At 24.9% G+C, this 19,052-nt stretch overlaps 1 protein-coding gene across 2 annotated transcripts in view; it reads right to left on the reverse strand.

Moving 5' to 3' along the window:
- The window catches only part of LOC112693451 (alkaline phosphatase-like), a 326,574-nt gene extending 307,728 nt beyond the window's left edge, over positions 1 to 18,846 (reverse strand). Inside the window, exons 1-2 of one of the 2 annotated variants that reach the window (XR_003149478.1) lie at positions 18,645 to 18,846; positions 16,952 to 17,300 (exon numbers count right to left, since the gene is read on the reverse strand). Coding sequence is in view for 1 of the 2 variants with exons in the window: in XM_025568541.1 (XP_025424326.1) it covers positions 16,952 to 17,039 (88 nt within the window). In the remaining variant the exon portion in view is untranslated. The remainder of the gene's footprint in view (positions 1 to 16,951; positions 17,301 to 18,644) is intronic. The other variant, XM_025568541.1, reaches the window with a different exon arrangement.
- Positions 18,847 to 19,052: the final 206 nt, after the last annotated feature.

Here is a 19,052-nt window from a genome sequence, read left to right on the forward strand (position 1 = left end):
AACCACTGGCCCATGGTCAAAACTCGGAGATTTTTTCATCATTGAATTTTGTTGTAAAAACAATATTTACCATGACTCGGCAAAACATATTGTAACCCTTCAGTGTGAAATACAACCTCTTTCTCTCAAAAATTGTGTATATGTGAACAAAAAGAGGATGATTACTAGCAGTGTTTTGCATTATCTGGATTAATTTATCTAGATGATATATTTTTTTTATATTATTTATATAAAAATAATTTTAAATATATTCTTATCCATTTTTTAAATAAATTGTTTATATGAGATTAAATATCTAAATCATATTGAATAAAATATTTATTTTTTTTTTTTGGACAAGTGAAACAAGGAATAACAAACACTTGATAGTACCGTAAACACGTTTTTAATTTTAAATTTACATATTGACCTAATATTATAGGATAATAATATAATATAGACAATGACCATATATTAAAGTATAAACAGTCATAAAATTAAGGATTTATATTTAACTATAATATTATTATTATTATACATAAATATATTGTATTTTTATAGAATACTGTTTAAAAATTATCATATATGAAATCAAACTGTAATTACATTTATAAATATATGTATTTTCTGAAAATCCGGTGATTAATTATTTATTTATAAAAAATTAATTATCTTACTATCGTTAGTTTTCAATTATGAAACTTTTTTTTAGATTATCTTTTTTTATCTAGATAAATACAGTTATTTTTTATCTATTATCCAGATAAATTTTCAAATAGTTATCTATTATCTTATACTGATTAATTTTTAATGAATGATCTGTTATCGTATCTAGATCATTTTAAAATTTGATCTTTTTACACTGTGCTGCAGAATACATATCAAAGTAGAAACATATATACTTGCCAACACACAGTTTTTTATATTAAGACAATAATATTTATTTTAAAAGAAATTTGCTACTTTTGTTTTCTATTGTTTTAAAGTTTGAATAACAATGTCATAATTTGATATTTTTTTGTTATTCTTAAAAATAATAATATTTTTGAAAATCGTACATTTGTAAAATTTTTATGATTGCATCATCGTAATTAACTAACATAGTACTCGAAGTCAATTAATCTTCTCGTTATTCGGTTATACTTTGATTTAAAGAACATAAATATAAGTACATATGAATATTACAGGGCTTGAAATCAATTTCAAATATCGATAAAAATCGTTAAAATCTTTTAGAAAATCAAAATCAATATCAAAATCGTTAATGGTTGATAATGATTTTCAAAATTTATATTGAAATTGAAAAAAGTTAAAATCGATATTTTATATCAAAATCAAAATCATTTTAATAATTAAAACAATTTTAAATCAGATTAATTTAAAATTCAACAGCCAACAGGTCTATTTATACTGTCAATTCGTAAACATTGTAATATTGATTATATATAATAATAAGTACCTATTTTGTTTTCTTAGAATATTTACGATAAGGAATCAGCGTTCGATGAGCGATCGTTGTTTTTATACACACTATTCCGTATAATATACTATATATAGACATTTTGTAGTGTATTATTATGGATAACATATTAATTTATAATACTTCATTGGCTGTCACCCATGAGTTATACTTTTAACCAATAATATACAATAAAATAACCTAAAATAGTTTTATTTTGTACTTTTGAAGTTTTGCAAGGCGTCGTCATATTTTTCCCACTTATAATTAAAAACATTGTTTCTCATTTAGTTAAATTATGTCTGATTCTATGAATAAAAAACTTTATTTTATATTTTAATCATTTCACATAGATTTATTCCTAGTTTACTTCATTTTAGCTTCACTTTCATATTATGTTTTTTCATTTTTGAGACACTTATAATAATAATTGTAGTTTGTACGACATTTTTTATAACATAGGTAATAAAAAAATGGATTTAAATATATACTAATTACATAAGTAGCTTTTCGCTACAGCTTATAAACACTATTGTGCTAATGATGTACAAAAATTTAAGAAATTATTATAAATCATGGATAACATTCTGTCATGAACCCGATATCGAAAAAAAAATAAATACCGATTTCTGAAACCAAGATTGAAAAAATGAATATCGATATTCGAAATTAAAAACGAAATTGTAAAAAATAAATATCAATATTTGAAACCAAAATCGAAATTACAAAAAACTAATATCAATAATCAAAATTGAAATTAAAATCGAAATTTTTATTTCCATTTCAAACCCTGAAATATTGAATCATAAATGAATGTATTATTGTATATTATATTATTAATATTTTGGATCCTGCGATAGATTTTAAATAAAAGTTATTCGATGAAATATATTTTTTACATTCAATTGGATTGTAGAAATGTTTCTGTAGTGTATACATATATAACATCATCCGCCAGTTGTTAGTAAAGGTTTTTCGTAGTTTTTTTTCAACCCACTTTCAAAGCTGTTTTTTCTAAATGGATTATTCTATATCCACATTACTTAAAGTCGAGTGAAGTTTCAAACATTGGGTTTATTGCGTAATTTAAGCTCAACTTACTATAGAAATGCGTATGGCGTACATTTCTAGTTTTTGTAACGATTTAACGCGTAAGAAATTACATCGTATGAATTATTTTGAACAGTGCAATTGATAATAAACTCGGAATAGAATTGTACTAAATTGTATATGATCATTGAATTACATTTGATTCAGGATATCGTGATCCTGCCATTGGTTATCTACGGAATTTTACTATTGTGAAAGAAATTAAATTACGAGAAATAGAAGTCGTATTGCAAAAAATCATGTAACTTACCAGTAAATTTTTGAAGTCAGCAAAATCGGTTTCATCTGTTACATTTACAATGACTTAGATATCGAATTATGTGACTAGGTATTAAAAATATATGGTTTATTTATTAATACTAAAATAAACTGACTCAAAACGAGTGAATAAAAATTTAACATACATAGGAACGTATGTTTGATGAATTTAATTGAAAACCCGGCGAAAATTGGCACGAGATATTCTCGCTCATATTTATCCTAAACGTTTGGCTCGAAGAAAATATCATATCAAGTTGCTTGAAATATATGAGTCATAAAACTATTAAACGAAATTGCAAAATGGTCATAACATAATTGTGCGTTCCTATTCGGGAGGCGAATAAATGAAAGACATTACATGACAATAAAAATAATTATAATATGATTATATTAAATACCATTATCTTAAATAGATCATGTATAAATTTCCATTGAATGAACTGCAATATGATGAAGTATAATATTATAATATATATTATTATATAATATTTATCAAAATATTATGAAATCAGGTTTCTGAAAAAAAAATTTAAATTGAAAGATTAAATTTTAAATTGTGCCAACTAAAATTAGATCCTAAAAACCAACCGTGAATTATAAACAATTATCCACATCACCAAAATGAACAAAAATCAATACTAACTTAATAATTCGTATTACATGAACAATATAATTTTTGGTTATTTTTTTTTCAGGAACAGTTTTATTATTAATAATATATTTTTTTTTTTACTAAATAATATAAAAACTTACATTACTTGTTATATCTTTAACTAAAGATTACTTTTGATGGCTATATAACTTGTGTATATTATAATATTAATTTTATGATTTATTACAAATGTTAGTCAAATACTTATAAACTGGTGTTATAAAATATTTTCAAAAACTTTTTAGACTATTGCTACAGTATTGAAGTTTAAAAAAAAGTTCTCTCAAATAAATATATATATATATATATATATATTATTTAATTCATATTCAACGTATTGGCGTTATTTAATACTTGTTTAATACACACAATCTAATCGAACATCAAAAATACGAGTAGTTATTAATTATTCAACATTTTCATCATTATTTAAACATATGATTTGTACTATCGCAGTTCAAGACTATATAAAACATGATATTTGGACTTTATTAAAAACTACAAAATATATATAATATTGAAGCACAGTAATATAACAACAAAACTACTTGAGTATTATCTTAACCATTACAATCACAATGGGAGTTTGTGATAAATTAATATAAACAAATAATGTGAATGTGGTGTATCTTAATTGGTTAGTTGGCTAGTTTTGATTTCATTCTTGAAATACATTTTTTTCTGACGTTTAATTAACCTTTAATATTTTCAATATATTTTCAACACGTTTTCGGTCATATTGTTTATTAATTCTATATATTTTAATGTAAAAATAAAATGTATAACATTAAGATATTTTAAAACTTTTCAATACATTTTATAATAACAGTTCATCACATGACAGTAGCACTGTCACTCAAGAAATTAAAGATCATTTTCGCGCAGTATATTATATATACGAGTAGTTACATATATAGCCCATTATTTATATTGATATTGTGTACTAAACGAAAATAAAATACAATGACATAAATTTTTCTAGTTATTATCCAGCTCACTTTTCGATCGTTACATTTGGGTGCAACCTGTGATTTATATCTTTGTGACAGAAGTTTCCATTACTGTATGTTCTTGTTTATTTAACAGTCGCAGATGTTCCTATAAAACTCAAAATGATGTAGAATGGAAAATGGAATCATATATTTATTATTGAAAATCCGGCAATGAATTTGAAAAATATCTATGGTATACACATCATGCGAATAAATGCAGTCGCATAAATATTTCCACAATTTAAATACCCATTAGAAGTGAACACAAAAAAATAAAAAATAAAAAAAATAACTTACAAACATTACACGAAATACGTTCACGTAATTAAACTCCGTTGCGTAAATCATAACGAAATATACTCAAATCCGTAGAATTCACGTCCCGGTGGATGCCGCATTTTCTTGTATTATATATAAGCTTAAAATATAATTTTAAACAAAAAAAAAAAAAGATACATTCGGAAATGATTTTGGTTTTCAGTAATATCAATAAGCTATGATAGTATAACAATCAAGTTTATTTATATCGAATTATATATTTTATTGCAGAAATTATTTCCCTTTAAATGTTTATTTTATTTTTTTCTACCAAATAAATATTTATAAAATATAAAACTGAACATTTTTATATTATTCTAAAATGTAGGAGAGTTAGGGTCTTTGGTTTGTGAAAGATCCAAGCCATTATTTTTGAGAATGATTAATTGCAATATTATTATTATTAGAATAACAGTGATATTTTGAATGCTTTAGAAACTTTATGGTATCTGTTTGTGATTTTATTTTGTTTCTTTTATATTTTTATGATTTTTATATTCCTGATAAAATAAAGGCATTCAAAAAAAATTTACTCATTTTGACATATTATCACATTTATAAATAAAATATCTATTTACATAGGTAATTCTATTTTTCAGAAATAAACTACATCAGCCAAAAATAGAAATTATTCAGTGATTTGAAAATTAAACGCTTAGTAAGGACTTTTAGACTATCGTAAACTTTGCTACGGTTAGCTAATTTTTATGAATAATTTAAGATATTTCATTTTGTTATTTAATCAAATAAATGTAACTTTTCAAGATAAATTGTATTGAACAGAATTTACCATGTTATAAATTACGAAAACCTAAAACGTACAAGTGTGTACATGAATTTTTTTTTCCAAAAAAACAAAATGTATCAATGTAACAATAAGCTACTTTTTTTAGCAATAAAGATTATTAACTTCTATATATTATAAATAACACATAAAATGTGCATTTTATACAAGCATTGCAAATATAACGACATTCATAAAATATTTGGTTAGTTGTAATTTCTATATGAAACAATACGAATATCATACGCGTACAGCGTAACTGCTTGATCATAATTACAGTTTACTATTACAAGTGCGTACTCAAAGATTTTGATTTAAATAAACTTCTCCTTTTCAAAAAATATTTTTGGTGTTTCAGTGTACATAAATCTATAAAATCATTTATTCATCGATTTAAAAAAATATATATATATATATATATATATAACTATTTTATTGTAATTAGTAGCTTCTCTCAAAAACGACTCTCATTCTATGTAGATTTAATAATATTTGCTATATTTTGTAATATAACAATAAAATTAAGTAGTAATGTTACAATTTTCAATATTAGCAACACATTCACATCAATAAGAATCAGCTTCAAAATTAAATAGTCATAAGATTGATACATAAGCTATATAAAAGTCATAAAAAATCAGATACATTTTAAAAAACCTATAACATATTCAATAATTTTAATATGTTCTCAATCATTTTTATTTTACATGGGATATTGTTTAATAATCTTAAATTTATCAAGTTAAAAGTTGTTGAATACAAACTACAAATTTATTTATCTGATTAAAATCTTAATATATTAATCAATATAGTTTAATGAAATGTTTCCATAAAATATTTACTTTTAAATCGTAATAATATAATTTTGCGTATTACCTATTGAAATTTGTATCATATAATTCATAACAGATAGTCAGCCGATGAAAATATATTTAGTGTAAAAATGTTGAATTAACATAGTATATTTTTACAGTCAAATGTATTTAATAATTTATCAATAGTAGAATAGTAACCTAAAATTAAAATTAAAATTTTGGATTACAGATAAATGTTATTGGTTGAGAAGTTTTACTACATTTTATTAAAATGTTGAGGAAATAACATAATTTGAATTTAAAATTTGTAGTTTAATGATTTTTGAATCGTTACAATAAAATCACCGTAATATACCGCTTTATTCAAAATAGTTTAGTTGAATGCGTATGCACTTGACTGTGTTTTCGTAAATTTCGTGAAAACTAACGGTGAACACTTTAACTAACTTGAACTAATTTAAGTATGAAAACTCGTAATCGATATAGGTGTTAAACATGAAAGTTTCATACGACCCGTTTTACTCTGTAAATGTAATTACACGAAAATCGAATAGATAACAACAAAAATAGTGTACACATTATTCCAACATCAACCATATAAAATCATTCAAGCTGTGTTTCTTATATTCTGCAATAAAAGCGTAATAAATATGACATAACTCTAATGGATGGGAAAAACAATCACTAACCGAATGGAGCTGCGAATGACAAACATTAGTCAAAAAATGTCGGAGTCGACCATTGAGGGGAAAAAATTGATATACACATTATATTGTACACGCGCATGTACACATCTACAACTATACAGTATATTATATAAATATAAATGTTAGCATTGTATACTTACACACACACACATACACACGCACGCACACGTTTACTTATGCTATATTGTGATCCAACGAGTGCGGTTGACAACGCCAACGCCGCGCGAATGTGTATGGCAAAAGATCGTGTGCATGCATATCATTGTTCCACGCAAAAGAAGAAAGGTCGTTGTTTTTGCTTTAACGTGACAGTGTATGCGAAGTCGACGAAAAACCATGTGACTTTTTATCCGACTCGCAGGTAACTCGAAGGGCGACCATTGCGGATGATTAATTATTGTCACCCTCGGCGCTTCGCTCGGTAGAATGGCTTTCAGGCCGTATAATTATTTCTATCTCGTAAAACTGTCACAAAGAAATAATTGAAAAAGTGATTTCCGTAGTGTAACAGCATACCACGGAAAAGAAAAGAAACATTCAACGCTTTCCTACTAAACCCTATACGTTCCCTTGCTACTATAGGCAGACTTTCAAGAATGAATAATTGTACCGGTCAAGGCAACTAGAAAAAAGTTTTAACTCGCGAATAAAATACTTTTGTTCGGCAATCCAAAATATGTATTTTTTTTTTAACTTGTACACGAAAAACAAAAAAAAATTGTATGCCCAATTGAAACACATAAAAAAAAACATATTCATATTTACTCAAAAAAATAAATAAATAATAAGAAATTGTCGCATAAACCTATCGCCAATGATAAAATCCATAAAAAAATACAAATAACCAAAAATTAACAAACTCGATTACAAAATGTTGGTAAAATTTAAAATATTACCTACAGTAAGTTCCAAGTTTTCCAAATGCAAGCTATGTACATCGTTGGGATGGTTCCACAACCCTATAAAGTTACGAGTATACCCGTACTAACGAGAGACTAGAGGCTAGGCTAGAGTTACATAAAAATTAATTTGTTTTTTTTTTAATAACATGGTTAAGATTTTCAACAAAGGTGGTATATTAAAAATATTTCAGTGACCAAATTAATTTGAATGGAAAATAACACGTGTAATATCTTTTTAAACACAGTCTGATATATGACATTTTGTTTTTAATTGAATCAATAGTAGCTAAGTCAAAATAATATTTTATATATTATACTATCATGAAATTCCAACACTGGATTGATTTTTCGATCAAAACTTCAACTCCACTCTTGCATCAATTACGCTTATTGTAAAAATATATATTATACAGATTGTATAATAATTTTGAATTAAAAAAAAATAATAAAAATAAAAAAATAAAAATATTATATAAATAATAAAATAATTATAAAGTATATCTATTTTTTTGTTACCTATAATTTCAGTGTTTCCGTCGAATTAATGACAATATAGTTTTTCATATTTTGAGAAATAAATAAATAGTTTTTAACTGTTAACGATATTTATAAGTTAACTACTCAAAACCATCATTATTGTTTGAAAATAAACTTGTTTATAAGTTTCAATCTATATTTAGATTGAAATGTATAAAATAGGGATCGATAGATGTAGGTTAAAGGAACGATTTTAATACTTTCTAAATGTATAATATTATCATGTTTGTATTCTTGTATACATATATTTAAATATACATAATAAACTAATATAACATTTTTGAATAATTTTTGCGATGAATCTTCACTAAACCGATTCTTAACAGCTTAATTAAAAGCTACCAAAATTACGATAAAAAATAACAGAAATTAAATGGAACTCGATCCCTTGACGAAAATGCTCATCATACAAACGCATGAAGGAATGAAATGTAATAAATAAAGCAACTGAACACTATTTAATAAATCCAAACTATTTTTATCCAACCCGGTCATTTGTAAAGATATTCTAGTTAATGAAATCGTTAAAAAAATTTTCATTATGAAAAAAAAAGTTCTCGCTATTTTCTAATTTTTAAATAAAAAATATGCACTGTACATTCAAGAAAACTATTTAATTTTCTAGTGACCCTGATGATACCTTATTTCTTATGCTGGTTGTTTTTTTTTCATTTTTGTATGAAATAATAATGTCAAGGTAACGGAAGAAATATCATTGTTTACGTTACTATTCGAGATTACCGTTCTTTACCGTTGCATCGAACCGGTCTATGCGAGCACGCGTAGGGTGGACGTTCTATACAATTCTAGGGCTTCCTCTCTATTTCTCTCTCTCTCTCTCTCTCTCTCTCTCTCTCTCTCTCTCTCTCTCTCTCTCTCTCTCTCTATCTATCTCTCTCTCTCTCTCAATCGCCCTATTTGCCTCCGCTCACGGTCCGTTTCATCATACGTGCGTTCGTTTATCCGTCAACGTAACTGCCATACCGGTGCGCGCTTACGAACAGCAGCCATTTGCATAGGTGCTACTAGGGGGGCGCAATAAGGATTTTAGCACCACTGAGTTCAAATATAGCACTCCTGTTTTTTTTTTCAGATCTATATAATCTACAATAATTACGATTAAATACCATTTAATTTTATTTTCAGTGATTTTAGCACCCCCAATATTTGGGCTCTAGTTGCGCCTATGACCATTTATCACAGTTGGTGTTTCGATCCATGTATTTTTTTTTACAAAACATAATAATTTTTTCATTAATCAATAATAAATTTTCATAAAACATTTCAAACTGGCAAAAGAAAAAAAAAATTAACTTTAGCTTCATCGAAAAATGTTCAATAATTTAATTTTTATTATTTTTTTTTTTTTTTTGCAAATTATATACTTTTTAAATTTATGTAGTCATTAGAGTTATAAAATATTTTCTAATTCTTAATATTTGAGTGTATTATTAATAATATGGTTTTTTGTACATTGAGATGTTCTTAAATTTATTTTCGTATCCTCCGTTGATTTAATATTACTGAAATTTATGTTAACCACCTCCACCAAATCAATGCTCGATTCTTGATATGTGCTCTCTAAATAAACGTGATACCGCTTACATCCTATTTGAGAAAAAATATTGGTTGTTTATAATAATAGTAACAAATAACTTGTTTCTTGGTAATTTTTTAAGACTTATTTTATAATACAGTATACTCGTATTAAATCGGAAATAAATTATGAACAAGCTTTCTGTCATATTCATATTATAGGTATCTACTCTCATTATTGAATAAAAATCTATTATTGAATTCAGATCAAATCAACTAATTTTAACCAACAATGGTTTAAGAGTTTTCAACTATACTTTCTCAAAATAGAGATGAACTAATGAATTTATACTTAAAGTATAAGTTTATTGGTTTGAAACACTATATAACTATAATAAATAAATGATAATAAAATTATCAATTAAACAATGACTTAAATATTATTATATAAATATAAAATTCTACATATTAAAATATTATATTTTATTTTTTTATAAATTCCTATCTAAATTAAAATACTCCGTAATACTCATAATTTAATTATTAATAAATAGTAATTAAATTCTCAACTTTTACTCGTATAAATAAATCAATGATTTCAATATATAAAACACTAATAATAAGCAGTTGATGGAATTTAAAAGTTCAAAATAACATTTCAATAATACAGATAAATGACCAAAATAAGTTCAATCATTAATAAAAATATTAAAATGATTTATTTATTATTTGACTTGCATAGCCGTAGCATATATTAAGTATAAACCATAATATAAAATATTATTTAGATAGACAAAACATGTTTTAACACTGTAAATTGTAACTGATTTTTAAAACAAATACGAATCTCTGAATTGAAAAATAAATGTATTGGAAACTGTACAATTATCTGATACAGTGTTAAACTCAACTTAAAGATTATAAAAAAACTGAGCTTACAAATTTATAATTATTTTTTTCAAATAAAGTTAAATAAAATATCATCGTTTATTTATTCATAAAAATAATCAGTTATAATTAACATCATAAATATTAAAAAAGTAATTACTCAAGTCAATACACCACTGGAAAAACACAAACATTTTTACATTTGACCAACAAACATTTTTTTTTTTTTCATTATTCACAAGATTTCTTTTGAAACAAAAAAACTTTTCTATTTCTCAGTTTAAATTCTTATGTGGTTAATTTATAAATTTATAAATACAACTAGAAATATTTCTGATAGCCATGGGAAAGAAAAATCGAATAACCAATCAATATTTTCTCCTAATTATGGAAATATATTATTTTTTTTTTTTTGATAAATGGGAACAATTTCATTTTTAATTGTAAAAATGAAAATTTTCAATCATTTTGGTAGCTTATAAAGGCAACAAAACAATGAAAACGTATAAAGTTAATATTATTCCTCGTGAGAAGTTTTCCTACATAGTTATTGTTATGCTAAAATCTCAAGAGCCTTAAAATCATAGGCGTGTACAAGAAGTGTTCAGGGTTATGCAGCAATGCATATACATATACTTAAAATACACAATTAAATACTATTGTGAATGGCGATATTTGAAGGTCTGCACTGAGGTGGATTGGTACTATTTTTCGACGCTGTAAATTATTCCAATTATATATAATACAGGACCAGTCCATAAAATGTATTCTATCTCATCTCAATTTGCTAAAAATGTGAACAGGCTTATTATGCTTTATTTTAAATTTCTAGATTTACATAATAAAATTAATTTGATATTAATTAAATAAATATAAATAAATACCAAGGAAACAATGATAATTTTTAATAATTTTAATAAGAGACAAAATAAATAAAAACACAAAACAAACAAATAGAATTAACCAACCAGGAATAAATAAAACATTACGAGATGATAGTTATTTACTAAAAAGTTTATATTAAGTTTAAAAAGTTAAACTTTTTCATCGTTGTTGCAATTTTCTAATACCGTTTATTTTCATAAGCAATCATAATCATAAACATTTTAACCTTTTTAAATAAGACATTTAACCATAATATTTTACCATTATATATATATATATATATATATGACTAAAATCACATATTTTGTACTTTTAGCCATTTTTAATGGAATCATCAACAAATTAATGAATCTTGATTGTATCTTCTTATGTTAATTTAATTTATCAAAAAAACATTGATTAAACATTAATAATATGATGTACACCGAAAGAATTAACACCGATAGTAGATTTTTTTATTCCAATACAATTGATTATTTTACTACGTAGTATAAAAAATAGAATACATATTGTTATAATGTTATGATCAACGTTTTTTAACCATTTCGTCGAAAAATATTAAATTTAAAAAGTTTAAAAAAAAGGAAGTAAATGTTCATTTTTTTTTTTTTAGACAACATGTATCATTTTTTAATTTATAATTTATAAAATACCTAAAAAATTATGTTTAAAATATAAAATGTATTTTTTATCACACTCCACAAGTGTAAGTGATTATTATTATTTTTTTTTCAATGATTTCAAAGATAATTTACCAACATTTTTTTTAACTAAGCAAAGTTTATTATATTATAATTAGAAATATAATACAGATATAGCTGATTTTAAAACTAGTTTACTGCATTTAAATACTATCTATGAAAAAAAAATTACAATTACGAACAATTATATATAATGTTCTTAATAAAAAAGTTATACTTTAAAGTATTCATTGCCCACTTAATGTCTCTAAAACGGGTTGTAGAACATTAAAGAAGTATCAAAGAGTAAAATCGAAATATAGACGCCTTGATACTAGAATAATTTATTTAATATAGGTCAATTAATATATTTTCCAGAAAAATCTTAAAAGAAGAAATTCGCGTTATTCGATTGGTTTATAGGTGACTTATAAACACTTGGTTGACTTCATTCAACCAATTCATTTTACACTATACAATATTTTAAGACTAAATATTTTTTTTTTTTGTACATTTATTATTATGCCATTAGTTTTATAACTGTAACTGTCTATTTATAAGTATATTAGGTACCTACAAAACTTGTAAAAGTCATTTAAGTTGGTGTCTAGTTATATATTTTAATTTTACTGTTTATATGTACTTTAGATTTTTTCGTATACACGTGTTTATTTGGATAAATATTAAGAGACATTGGTTACTATTTTTACTATTGAATTTTGGGGCTTAAGTAATGTATAGGATTGGATAGAGATCGCTTAGATCAGCTGGTATAGCTATTTCACCACAAAATCTAATCACTGGTATCATGGGTTATAAAATTAACAAGCCCTGCAGCGGTCATAGTAGTAATTATATTACTCAAGCCGTAGGTTAGGATATATTATAGGATATTTCTTAGATTTATGTATTAAATCAACTATATTATTTTATTAACCAAGAGTAGATATATTTCACTGCAAAGCAGGAGGAACTCATTTATCATATGGTAGTTTTTATTTTTATAAATATTGGATTAGGAACAAATAGAAACAATTTATTGATAGATAAATAAAAGCACTATATCGTTTGTTCTTAACTATACAATTCTAAATAATTATTAATGAATAAAAATATATGAAATAATTATACTAACCTTTGTAAGTATAACAATAACAAATTTCAAGTATAATTTATTGAGTAACATTAAAAATACGAGTAAGTATTTAAGTTAATGGTAACTTAAAACGGTGAAATTTAAAATATCTAGTGGTTATCGGTTTTCCACAAATCAAAATGTAACTCACAATTGTATCCCTTGTAACTATATGCCTAATCCAATTATTATGGATTTACCTGAATTTGATTAAGTAAGCGATATTTTTTAGATGGGTGTAGATATTTTTAAATATTACAGGTTAAGTCAACGTTTTTTTTTTTTTTTTTTTTTTAAGTATATGTATATTTAGTTATATTCGGTAACAAAGAAAATTTCGTAATATTGATGTGATTATAAGTATACAAACGTATAATGTATTATTATTTTTAAGATCAAAGGAAATATTTTATTGTTATTTTAAACTTTTTATGATGCATAGAATATCTTACATATTCTTGGCATGTCGGATAGTCGTGATTACCATTTTTATAATAACAAATAAATTACAAAACGTTCATTATAAGTTTCGAACCTGCCACATAATGCATAAATATTCTACAATTTTACTTTATTAATCTTTAGAAAATAACCAATATTTACCATTCGCATCATTTTTATGAACTTATCGTTCTTTTTTTAATTGATTTTACGTATTGAACTTGATATAACTATACAAAATTACTATTTTATTATATTTAAAACTCATAAATCACGTGTCAGAATCAAGTGCTTAACATTATGGTACTGAGATTTTTTTTATACTTGTTTATCGACATGTTTTTTAAAACGGAAAACATAAACCCCATCATATTTTAGTGGATATCGATTAAACCTTTAAGAAAATGTGAAATAACACGTCTGGTATAAACTTGAGACCATGGTGAACTTTCATTTAAATTAAAAATATGCATCAAGGCAGTTAAATTTTTTTTTTTTAATGATTAGTGTATTAAAATATTCAATACCAATCACATAAATTATTCATTCAGTTTATCTCAATTTTTGAGATTCGATTTTTAGATTGAGAACTAAAGAGAAGTAACAAATAAAAATAAATATGATCACTTTACAATAAATCATCAACAAATCGCCAACCAACATATTTCTATATAATATTGTATAACCATGAAATGTTAAAATAAATGAAATACATCACCAATTGGAAATTATATTTCTCTTATTCACTTTGTCAGAATATAACTGATATTATATTTTAGATTTTAGATATTGATATGTATGCGTTATTATTATAACAATTTGCCACCAGTAAGATAAGTCAAAATTATACTTTAAATTTCCATAAGAATCTTGCTAACGACTATAAATCGTATATCTAGCTGTATATAAAAAATATTATATGCTCCTTCAAAATTTTAGGTAAATTCGTAGAAAATATTAATTTTATTTATAAGCCGTTTTGTTTTAATTTTAAAATAAAGAAATAAAGTACAACAAATATATTCAATATAATGTTGAAGATTCTTATTGGTTTATTTAAATACTGTACAAATGATTTGGAAAAGTACTAAAGGGATTTTAATATTTATTATAGCCACTATATTTCTATAAAATAATTAAGAACTATACAAGAATGTAATTTGAAAGCTATAATAGTTTAATTTTTAAATAGTTTATAGAATTAATATTTTTCAATCTTCATAAATTTATCCAATCATTTTGATTTTATTTGTGATGTAAAAATTGTATGTATAGCACAATGTTTTTTTTTTTTTCATGAAACCGCCTATTTTGTTTTAGTAAACAAAATGCTTCATAATAGTTGTATACAACTTTATTATAACAATATAAAATTCAAATTTAACGCAGATAGATGGTATGTATAAGAACAATCAATTATTCCACTTTATTTGTGTGTTTCATAAATATTGTGAGAACTGCGAAAAAAAATAAACATTCATCATCAATTGTTCATTTTCTATCAAACGAGTAATACGCAATGACGAATTCCTGACCTTGTCCAACTTTAAATATACTATAAAATTCTTTGAATTGTATATTTTGAATTTACAACTTAAATAACTTACATCATCAAACGTACTGTTGTTGGAGATTTTGACATTTTTAAATTATCTTAAGATTTAACCTTACCTATAAATTATTAACACAACAAAGTGATGCTATAATTTTGTATATATTTTAATTCTAATTTGATGGTACATCAAATATTTACGACTACCAAATAGTACTATTATATATTATAATATTCCATGGAACTTTTTGGATAATTATATTTAAATACATAATATAATATATTATGTATATTATATGTATATTATACAACCTGAACTTGATATAGGTTTATCGAGGACAAACATTTTGTATAAAAGTATTACGCATTTTACCTTACTGGTACATAAATTTCGTTTTATTGCCTCACTGTTCACACACAACAGTCACAGGGTTTTCGCAAAAATCAGCCATTTTATCATGTATACCAAAAATAGGTTAGGTTTTTTATAGGTTTTTTTTTTATCGAAAACCATCAGTATTTCACAATACATGGAGATTTGATTAATTGGTATTAGTATTGAGTTTGGTCTGTGCAATATATTAAAAGTATACCATTGTTATGCATCATTAAAATACTATTAATAATTATTGATTACTTTGCTTAATAAATGTTCAACTTTATTTTGAAAAAAATCAAATATTAAATATAAGTACCGAATATTCAAATAATGGTTAATAATGGTAGTATAAATATTATTATAAAACTATTAAGTTTTATAAATTAAATATTACTAACAATACTAAGTAGTCTACCATATGTATTTACGACGTGAAATTTTTCTGCTAATACACAAATTCTTTCAAATTTTCGTTGTTTTGATGGATGTTTCATATTTCCACTTTTAATGAAGCGTGCGTTTTAATAAGCTCATCGCCCCAAAAATCTTCTCTAACTAATGAAATACACAAAATACTGGAAGTTAAGACATTAATATTTTCATTATAATAGCCGTTATTCTTCGTAATTCTATCTTATTGTCTCACGACTACTTAAACAAACAAGTTCCATATTTCAATACTAGTGAGAACCTATTTTATTATTATTTTAAACTAAGATTAAAATTGGTTTCTACTATTCAGATGTTTTCCTATTAAACAGTGATAAAAATTTCCTCGTTCTCAAAATTTTTTTCGTTTTTAAGAGGTATTTGTTAGGGGAGATTTCAATGTATAATGTTTTTAGCTGTAGAATATTTAATACATTTGAAAGTTTTTTTCTCGGTACAAAAATATTTGTTCAGATTATATAAAACTAATTATTCAACAATGGTACTAACCTTGAAACTTGGTAGATTTCTGTATCAACGCCAAAATACACGGTATAACATAAAATATAAGTAGTCCAAAATTCCAAAATGTATTCATAATAATTTAGTTATATTTGTTATTAATATATACAATTCACTATAATATTAAATTATTTTTTAAAAAAAAACTCTCAGTAAATAAGTTATTGAGCGACACACAATCACTGTTCAAATAAAACATTTTGATTTTACATTTTAAATTTATGAAATATAATCACAAAACATGACGAAAGTTCTATTTTATTAACTGAAGTTTTCTGTCTGTAGTATTTAAAAAGTACTTGGTGACTTTCAAATATTTTTGTTTTGCATAAAAACCCTGAAACAAATAGAAAAATTATTATATTATTATTAGCACCAAACCAAGCCATATTTAAAATGTATAAAACATACAATATTATTATTTTAATTAATAAATGTTATTCTATAAAAAGAAACACCAAATATTTTTTATTATAATTATATTACATTAAGTGTAATGTTGTTTTTTAATACAAAAACGTTATATCAACCAAATTACGGTTTATATTTTTTAATATGTTCTTTGAACTAGTTGTTTTTCTAAAATTTAATTTTAAAAAAAATCTCCCTTTATATATTTTTATATTGCATAATATTATTATTATTATACACAAGAATTGTGATTTATAATAATAATTTATTTGTTATTTTTATACACACATAAATATATATGATAGTTTAATTATAATAATATGCGTCAATAAAATTAAAAAAATACGTAATGCTTTAAAATATTCTTACTGTTAAATAATAGTGATAAAGATTACAATAAATATCTATATTTGAGTTAATAAGTTCATATTTAATGAATTATACAGCATACGCAGAGAATATTAACAATTTCAGGGATAGAAAGTTATTAAAAGTTTCTAAAATATGAAGAGGAAACTTATAAATATCTCAAACCTGTGAATTAAATGAACATTCATTTCGATTTTTTTTTTTTTTTTTGTAACTAATAGTAAAATGAAACAAATTCAAACTCGAAATTAATTTCGTTTAAGAACGTAATTGATTATACCACAAACAAATTGTAACAATTTCAATATTTTAATCTACCTGTTTATATTTGTTTTATTTTTCTCGAACTTTTAGAATGTCAGTAATATCAATCTAATCCGAGACGAAAATTAACTAAACGACAAAGTTTTAACGACTATACTCACAAGTATCAAACTATGAAAAGGCTAAATGGACCAAAACCGATGGTATTAAGTCCATATGAATAAGCAATAACGAAAGGTTTCGAGAAAGGATTGTAATTTTGATGGTATACCGCGTATTATCGTTAAAACATTGACGAGTGATCACGGGCACGCATCGCGTGCTAATGCAACGCAATGTCATGCCGCCCGAACGTCGTGCTCGCGCAATAACCGTCGGACCATAGGACCGTAAACACGATTTTTTTCCCTTCTCGTTTAGAACTATGTATTTTTTATTTTTCCAGGTAGAAAAATGTTTACAACGTCCTAACGCGTGCGGTGTACTGTTCCGGGCGGAGAATAATAATAAAAAAAAAAAAAAATTATAACAATATGCGAACGACTGGCACGGTAATACCGTTCGGGTAGTAAAAAAAATAAAAAATGCGTTTAAACAACACATCGCAATGTGTTCGTATAATTTGTAACATTATTACCGTTGCATCATAACGTGACGGTCGGCAGACGTGTAATCGGACGGTGTACGCACGGCGACGCGATCAGCGAACGGATTTAAACGGGTCCGGCGATTACGACGATGGTGGTGACGATAATAACAATATTCTCATTGTGTTTGTCGTGGCACGACCGGAGGAGCACATGGTCAACGGGGCACTGAATGGGCGGCGGCGGGACGCGAGCACGCCAAGAGATCGCGTTCGGCGCAAGCGTTAAGGGCACGACGGGCGCGCGCGGACGAGTGTCGCGGAGTGCGATAATATTACGTACGTGGTGGCCACCGGTGGTCCGATTCAAGGGGAGCTCGAGGGGCTTTGCCCTCCCCCCCTCCGGTCCATTGGCCGAATTTTCGTCTTATCAATTCGGTAGTAAATATATAAAAGTAG

This window comes from Sipha flava, unplaced genomic scaffold, assembly GCF_003268045.1.
Source record: "Sipha flava isolate LNK unplaced genomic scaffold, YSA_version1 87_pilon_pilon, whole genome shotgun sequence".
In the NCBI taxonomy this organism is placed as follows: domain Eukaryota; kingdom Metazoa; phylum Arthropoda; class Insecta; order Hemiptera; family Aphididae; genus Sipha; species Sipha flava.